The sequence below is a fragment of the Poromitra crassiceps genome (genome assembly GCF_964638095.1).
Source record: "Poromitra crassiceps genome assembly, chromosome: 1".
NCBI lineage: Eukaryota > Metazoa > Chordata > Actinopteri > Beryciformes > Melamphaidae > Poromitra > Poromitra crassiceps.
In genome coordinates this window covers 4,771,043-4,779,538 of record NC_139623.1, presented here as the reverse complement: position 1 = coordinate 4,779,538, position 8,496 = coordinate 4,771,043, and the positions used below count along the sequence as shown (strand labels likewise).

At 43.6% G+C, this 8,496-nt stretch overlaps 2 protein-coding genes across 3 annotated transcripts in view; one reads left to right on the top strand and one right to left on the bottom strand.

Annotated features, from left to right (window-relative positions):
• Positions 1-1,278: 1,278 nt before the first annotated feature.
• LOC310774799 (prostaglandin reductase 3-like) lies at positions 1,279-6,429 on the bottom strand. The gene is made up of 2 exons (XM_083634938.1): positions 5,865-6,429; positions 1,279-2,683 (listed from the first exon to the last, which is right to left on the bottom strand). The coding sequence occupies exons 1-2, from the start codon at positions 6,146-6,148 to the stop codon at positions 1,753-1,755; spliced, it is 1,215 nt and encodes a 404-aa protein (XP_083491064.1). The 5' UTR covers positions 6,149-6,429; the 3' UTR covers positions 1,279-1,752.
• Positions 6,430-8,441: 2,012 nt separating this feature from the next.
• LOC310781094 (teashirt homolog 1-like) overlaps positions 8,442-8,496 on the top strand; it is a 60,071-nt gene continuing 60,016 nt past the window's right edge. For both annotated transcript variants that reach the window (XM_083641636.1, XM_083641635.1), the window contains exon 1: positions 8,442-8,496. This exon is cut by the window's right edge and continues 27 nt beyond it. In XM_083641636.1, coding sequence (XP_083497762.1) covers positions 8,484-8,496 — 13 coding nt within the window. In that variant the 5' untranslated portion in view covers positions 8,442-8,483.

The following is an 8,496-nucleotide window of genomic DNA, read 5'->3' as shown; positions in this document are numbered from 1 at the left end:
TTTGTAGTTATATTTTATCGTTCTAGATGAACGATAGATGAACGGTGAATGGGCCTGGCCAGTAACATTATATTTAACTTTTTCATTTTTAATTGAAATGTGATTTTTTTTTAAATATGTGATTTGTAGCCAATAATGATTGTGGTTAAATCATATTTTCTTTGACTTACTACTTCAAATGAATGTGTATCTGAACGAGGTAGCAGGGTCACAAATGTTAGTGAACAACACAAGTACAGTATAGTATCATCTGTCTTTCTAAAGCACCAGCGTCAATGCTGAATACTGTCAGTATTGTTGTGATTTCCTGGGATCTAAACGGCCTTGGCCTGGTGTGTTTCTGATTTCCTGTGCAGTCTGGCGAAGGTAGCAGCTTTGCATGCTGGGGTCACACCTGTAACGTATTTCACACTGGGTTATTTTTTGAGTGGCCACCTGGATGAGGAAATAACATGTTCACAGTGCATGAAGACTACAACCCTCCCTGCCAGGTACTGTAGGAACAGGTGTTTGTTTTAGACTACATGTATGACTACAACACGGACCACTTCAACATATCCAATTACCGCTTCTTAGCATTTACGAAATGAGGATTCTGTCCAGACTAGCGACCAGCTTGAGAAAGTTACTTCCTGTGAGAAATGTCATGGTAATGGCAGCATTTTCCACCCAACAAGGCATTTAAAGTGCAAAGAAGTCGCAAACACTTGTCTTTTGAGCTGTATGACAATGTTAGTCTTTGTGTGAAATCTACAAATGATCCGTCATCTGACTAAATTCCTAAGGCTTAAGTGGTACATACCCCCCCCCCCCCCCAATTCCAAAAACAAATTAAAAACATAAAAAAAAGCTAAATGAAAAAACAATGTCAAAGGGCATTCCACAATACATTCACCAGAGGTGGTTTTTCTGCTTGTTGTGGGGAAAAGTAATGGTATTTTCAAGTCCAAGTTGTGGTTAGCTGGACTAATTTTTTTTATTATGTGCAGCTTAGGGCCATGTGAATGGAAAGATTGATTATGTGAATGCCGTTTCTGTCAGCCACAAACAGGCAATGAAATAGCAACAAGCACACCTGGAGCAGCATTCACTTCTGACAAGCACAGACCAATGTTAAGCCCCGTTAGAAAAACAACAAAGCCCCATCATCAAATATTTATGGTAGATAAAGTGGCGTAGAGTGCTATAAGCAAGCACATTATTGCATCAAGTCTAAAATAATGGAAAAAAACTGGACTCACAGGAGAAAATAAAGCACATAAGACGGAGAAATAATGTAAGTACACATTTTAAATTTCCCAAGTTTCAGGATTACACCTCTTAAATCACAGCAGCGAGAATCTGAACGTGTGTGTGACAACATTATAAATACACAGTCATTGTTATATTTCTGTTTTTGTGTGTAATTGACTACAGTGAATTAGGAACTACTGAACCTTCCACTAAAATGCAATTTTTTTTACCTTCTTTTTTTAAAAACTCTGCTCAGTTGATATTACAAACCCATAATAACCAAGAGGATGAATTTGCTAAGCACTTATGTTTATTCATGAAAGGATTGTCTAGCTTTGCTTTTCTTAGTGTCATTTCAATCATCTTACAAACATAAAGAACATAAAGCCCCATTATAAATGATCTTCAAAAAATAAATCTCCATCTTTTGTGTCCCCAAAATTATACAGTTTTAAGCCTCAATCTAGGAGTCAGTTTAAATGAGGTATGATTCCTTCACTGTATTCACAATTTGGTGAGTCACAGCTTACTGTTGCCAACAGGAGGCGGAGCCACCTCCACCACAACCTTGCCCAGGTTCTTCCCGGCGTACATATAGTCCACAGCCCGGAAGACTGACTCCAGGCCTACGAAGCGCCCCTCCTGGGCCAGATCCCCGCAGTCCACCTCACACACCAGCTTCCCCTGGGCAAACATCTGCATCATGCTGCCCAGAGCCTCCCTGTAGTCGGCGGGGAAGTGGGGAAGGAAGAACCCCCGAACGCTGGCCGACCTCTGGAGCAGCTTGACGGGCAGCGTCCCCCCTCTGACGGCCGGGATCCCCGACGCCGTCTGGTACCCCGAGATGAAGCCGATCACGATCAGCCGGCCCTTGTTGGCCAAAGAGTTGACCGCCAGATCGAAGACGCCGCCGCCCACCGACTCGTACACCACGTCGACGCCTCGCGGGTACTCTTTGCGCAGCGTCTTGGCGAGGTCCTCGGAGGTGTAGTCGATGGGCCGGTCGCAGCCGATGGTCTTGAGGAAGCCGGCTTTCTCGGCGGACGAACACGTCCCCACCACGTGGCAGCCGGCCTGTTTGGCAAACTGCACGGCAAACTGTCCCGTTCCGCCTGCGGCCGCCGTGACCAGTACTACCTCGCCTTTGGCCAGGTCGCCCAGACGCTTCAGGGCGATGTAGGCTGTGGCACCGCTGAGCAGCAGGGTGAGGAACTCGGGCTTCACCGAGGGGACATGCACACTCTCCTTGGTTGGCACCACCGTGTACTCTGCAAACGCGCCGCTGCCGAAGTAGGCCACCGTGTCCCCGACGGTGTAACGGGAGCTGGCGCTGAGGCCGAGGCCGACCACCTCGCCGATGCCCTCGAAACCCACGTCGAACGGGGGCTTCACCGAAGGGTCATACCGGCCCGCAGAGTAATTCACATCAGAGGCGTTGATTCCCACAAAACTGCAGTAAAATCACAGAGAAAAATCATATGGATGCATCAAACCACACAAAGAAGGACTGTTACGTGATTAGGTATAGTGACTAAGTCACAAAGCTATGATGATTTTACACATTCAATAAATATTTTAAAGGGACAATTCATTGAAAATAATGCTGTTTTATTTTGCACATGATCTCAGACATCTGAAAAGTGTAAACAGTTTAGCAGACGTTCATTTAGTTTGACACTTATTGAGAGTTGATTTGAGTTAAGTTGATGCCAGTGATGTCATCGGAAGGCACTGAATCAATGGGTTGTATTAATTCCAAGTCTCTCGATGACATCACTGGCATCAACTGAACTCAAATCAACTCTCAAAAAACTGTCAAACTAAATGAATGTCTGCTAAACTGTTCACATGTTTCGGATGTGTGTGAGATCATGTGCAAAACAAATCAGCATTGTTTTTCAGTGAAGTGTCCCTTTAACAAGCATGACTATAAGCACATATCTCCTAAAGTCCTTAGTGCGTCTGAAGGTCAAGACTTCAGCTCCCCGCTCGACATACATCTGCATGGGGTGCAAACACCCTGCTTTGTTTTGGTTCTCTTGAAGAGAACAGTGCTGCACTGACAGGGAAAGGCTTGTATCACAAAACACATTGCATGATGTCATGATTCATTGTCTTCAGAGACACCCAGAACCAACTGCACTGCACTTTCCAAACCTCCGAGAGCTGTTTCTTGCCTCAACATGAAGATGGTTGTTTTCCTCTCAGCTGATAACGTGGAGGAAACAAATATGTGGCAAAGGAATGTATAACTACGGTAAATAATTTACCATCTTTTACAGCGGCATGCATCATCACTATGCATGTCACACGTACTTAGATAACACGTGTGGTTTAGGCACTAATACACGGGTCCAATTAATATAACAAAACACCTTCATTTGACTACTGTACTTATACTTATGGAATCAGTTTCATTACACAGATATCTGGCACATTCCATTCCTATTACTATCAGCGACAGTACAGCTATTTGGATCTGCATAACCAGAAATACTGAGCGGGAGGGGGAGCTAATGTGAGCTGACATTTGTGACATTAATGTTGATTATTTTTTTACATAATCTGTTATCAACAAACAATGGATACATAATTTAATAAATAATAATAATATAATTTGCCCATATATAAATGCAAACATCTATCATTTTGTACACAAGAGCACAACTATGTTACAACTTTTGAAATGTGTACTGTACTAGCTTTACCCAAGTTGCAGTTCTTTTATAAAGTATATTGATAGCAGGTAAACTGGATACTAAAGCCCAACACCTTAAAAAAGCTAACTTTACCACAAGATGATGATAGCTGTTATTAGATATGTAAAGAGGAGGCCATGCGCCACTTTAAAAAAAAATGCATTCGTTGTTAAAGGTCACAAGGCCTGTATTTCTGATTCATAGGCAGCTCTGGTTATCATAATTATGCAAAAGATGAGTGTCCTGGGTGCATTTTCTGTAAAAAAAATGGTAAGAGTACATTTAATTTGGCACAACTACTTAGGATGGCCGAGCATGAAAAACGGCACATCATAAAATATAATGGCACTTCCATGATCTCCATCTAGGTTATGCAATTGTTTACATATTTATGTGACTTGACTTCATTCAAATCTTATTGTAAATTGTACATTTGGATCAAACGCGAGGGTGGGGCACACGCAGCAGTCTCTGATGCTTAGCCATTGATGTTGATCAGGCCTGTTTCAATGTCTGTGAAAACAATTCACAGAGGGGGAAAAAACATACTATGAACAGAGTGGCCGCCGCAGCTCGTCCATTCCTATCTTGTACTGTAGGTGCATGAATCCACCTCTTCAATGCATCCACAATCTTCTGAATGATCAATTCCTTACTGTACGATTGTCCTCGATGAACACTTAAATATATTTTATTTCATTAAGATGGCACTGATACTGTGCAATATGGGATAAATGGTTGCCAGTTTACACCTAAATCACACAAAAGCAATTATAGCTTATTTTCCTTGGCTATTAAAATGGCTTGATCCTGACGTTCTTACAGCTCAGATATTAAATTAGCTATTCCCTTAGCTGTGATGCAACACTGATACGGGTTACCTCAGCTGGTTTACTGTCTAAAATCTTAGTTCACACACACACACACACACACGTTGCCTTACATTATAGTCTATTGAGCACCAATCGGGTATAGTTTAAACTAATTCAGATTTTAAAAAGTGAATTGTAGGCCTATATGCAGTACGATAATAACACAATCTACTCTAAGGTGCATTTGACTAAGGCTAATGTAACATTTAGAACTGGAACGGGCACAGATATAGTCAATGATGTGGTAAATAAAAAGGTGTGTAGTACGCTACTGTACAGTATGACCTCCAGTTGGTAATCATCAAGGCAAAAATAATAATAAATAAAGCACTATTATAAACAAAAATCAACTAGACTATCGGAATAACATTAATTTATGCCTTTTTCACCTCACGAGACCATATTTTTCTATCTTATATCCGTATGAGAGTATTACAATGATGGATCATATGAATTTACATCATAATCATTTGTGCCAGGCTGAAAAGGTGTTTCCACTGACTTGACCCTCCACTATGGCTGGACGCACTGCTGTGAATGAGAGAAATGATGCTGCAATTCCTGCGCCATGTAAAACTGCATCTCCATCATCTCATCTCCTGATGCCAGTCTGTACCCCCCCATGACTTTCTGTTTGCAGGTTGGTGACGTAGAGAGACAGGAGGAGAGAGAGAGAGAGAGAGAGAGAGAGAGAGAGAGAGAGAGAGAGAGAGAGAGAGAGAGAGAGAGAGAGAGGGAGGGAGAGAGAGATGCCGAGATGGATTGATAGACAAATGCAGAGAGGGGCGGAACTTGGAATTACAGTACAGCGCTTATTCCTCACGTATTTTGCCATCTTGTGATGATGATGATGATCGCAGGTGCTGGATATGGGTAAATCGAGGTAAGTGGAGCTCTTTTTGCAACTTCTCAGCAATATCGCGATAGATCGACATCAAATAAGCATCCAAATATAGCCTCATAAGAGCTACGGGTCGTCTATCGTTATGCATACGCGGACGCGCGTTGAGAAAACAAGAGTCCCCTGTTTCTACCCACCTCTCTGGGAAAAAAAACTTACCGATTTCTGACAAGCAAGTCCCCGTCGCCGGGTGTCGGGACTGGAACGGTTTGCAGTGACACGGCTTCTCTGAAATTTGGACTAAGCTTCGTTGCGAGCAGCTTTTTCATAGAGCTGGGTATGGAGGATCCTTTAAAATCCATGAAGTGCGCGGAGTAGGACAGGTCTATGATGAAGCGCCGCGCAACCGGACGAACTCCAGAAAGTGCCTCGGTGCCTCTGCGCCCCCCGCCGATCAGCCAAAACAACGCCCTACCGCGTCTCCCGAACAGCGAGCTGGACATGGCCCCGAAATGTGACAAAGTTCACGGGCAACTTGACGGGCGTTTGTGGGCAGTAATAAACTCGACTGCCATTAGCCTGCGCTATAGGCTTAGCTCCTCTGCACATGCAGGACCAGGCCGGGCCGGGCCACCTACGCGTTTAAAACAAAAACAAACCCCGATACGCTTTGTAGCGTGAATATCCGTTACTAAGCAATAAATAACGAGCACGGAATCGGCTATTTAGCATAAAAACGTTGCACTGGTGCAGCCTTGTAAGTAGCACAGCAGCACTCCAGACATGTCGTTGGAGTCCCTCCCCTTCCCGGACACGACGCTCACTTCCTAGTAAGGTGAAACGAATCAATCCTCTCCAAACATATCCAACACTTTCCTCCCACCAAAACAACGCCAAATACCTCGCGGACCCGTTTAGAAAATTTGCGAATACAAAAAATGTGCACAATTACGCACATAAGTCACAGTTCAACTTCTATTTGGAGAGAGCTGTGCCAAAACATGGTAGTGCGCCCACATGTAGGCAGCAGGCTGTAGTAGGACTGTCTGGGACTACACCTGTAGCCAAAACGTGTTAACTGTGTACACACATTAATCTACTAGGCTATTTTGATTTGTATCGCCTTCTGTTGTCGACGCCTATTATTATTATTATTATTATTATTATTATTATTATTTTTATTATTATTATTATTATTATTATTATTATTATTATTATTATTATTATTATTATCATCATCATCATAATCGATCATCAGCATCCATTAGTCTATACTGTGCCTTTTACGGAGTGACATCCAAGTCGCCCCTGGCCCCCTCCCAGTGGGAATCGAAGAAATGTCATCCAAGTTGTTGTAACAATGTTATACCCGATTATTACACTTGAGCAGTAGTTGCTGTGGTTTGTTATTCATGCCATATAAGTTTGGTTTCAGTTGATCTACCCATGTTTCCAGAAGGACAATCCCTTCCTTTGTCAGTAGTTTGAGATTTTTTTAAGCAAAGAGACAGGGAGAGAGAGAGAGAGAGAGAGAGAGAGAGAGAGAGAGAGAGAGAGAGAGAGAGAGAGAGAGAGAGAGAGAGAGAGAGAGAGAGAGAGAGAGAGAGAGAGAGAGAGAGAGAGAGAGAGAGAGAGAGAGAGAGAGAGAGAGTGGAAGGAGGGGGGACAAGACAATTAAAAAGATTGACAGGTAGGCTCCTCTGTCAGGGGTGACGCTTGTGGAGAGGGGAGGAGTAAAAATGTAGCAGGAAAAGCCACTCGATGCGTCTGTCTATCAGTTGAGACTGTCTGAAACAGCTTCTGGATCCACCGCCTTTCCATTTTTCTTTTTTTCGGGAGACCTCGGATCACTCCCTGGAGTTTTTCCCTTTTTTGTTTTTTGGAGAGAGAAATATTTTAGGTCCATGTCGATCTGATCTGTTGTTGGCGAGGCTTTGGATGCGCCTGCGTCTTGTTTGTTTCCCCTCTCTCTGTTTAGTGATATGCTCTCCACCGCATCAACCTCCCCCCTTCCCCCCCAAAAAACCCGACTATGTCTACTCTAAAGATGAGATGAGATGAGATGAGCGGTGAAAATCATTTCCACGACTCTTAAAACGTAAGTAAGAAAGAAACCCCGCGATCGTCCCGGATATTTTTTTTTTCCAGGGGGAGAGAAAGGGGAGGGAGGGAAAAGTCTCTGCCAGCCGGACTGGTGAGGCTTGGATCCGGGCTGAGGTGGCGTGGTGGTGGTGACGGGGACTGACATTAACCCATCTAATGCCTGTCTATCTATGTTCTCCCCTCCTCCTTTTGCTCTCTTTCAGGTCTGTGGCAAAAAAAGAGAAGAAAACGCAGGGATACGTTACATATCAGAGGTGTGTGGTGCGCTCACACGGGACTTATTTGTTTTGTTACCGTCAGAGTTGATTTATTTTTTTGGTTTTGGCGTGCGTAAAAGACGCAACAAAGTAGGCTATCTCCCACCCTCCAAACAAACACGGTGAGATTAGGGGGATTTTTTTTTTTGCTTCCAGGGAGAGTGAACTGAAAACTTGGCTTTCGAGGTCTGCCTGTTTGCTGCTGCTGCTGCTGCCATGAGACACATGAAGGAAGATGATCTTTGATGGACAAGGTGTCAGGAGTCGGCCGAACCCCCCCATAATTTTTGAATGTTTTATCGATGAAGCCAAGCCTGTTATTGAGTCTAAAAAAGACAGTTTGAAGAGACGAATCTGACCACTTCAACTCCGACATCAAACACCCCCTCCCCGAAAAACGGGATGATTTTTCTCCTCTGATAGACTTGATTTGTTTGTCATTCCTGCATGAGAAGCACCGTGGAAAGTGACGGTCACTATGCCGAGGAGAA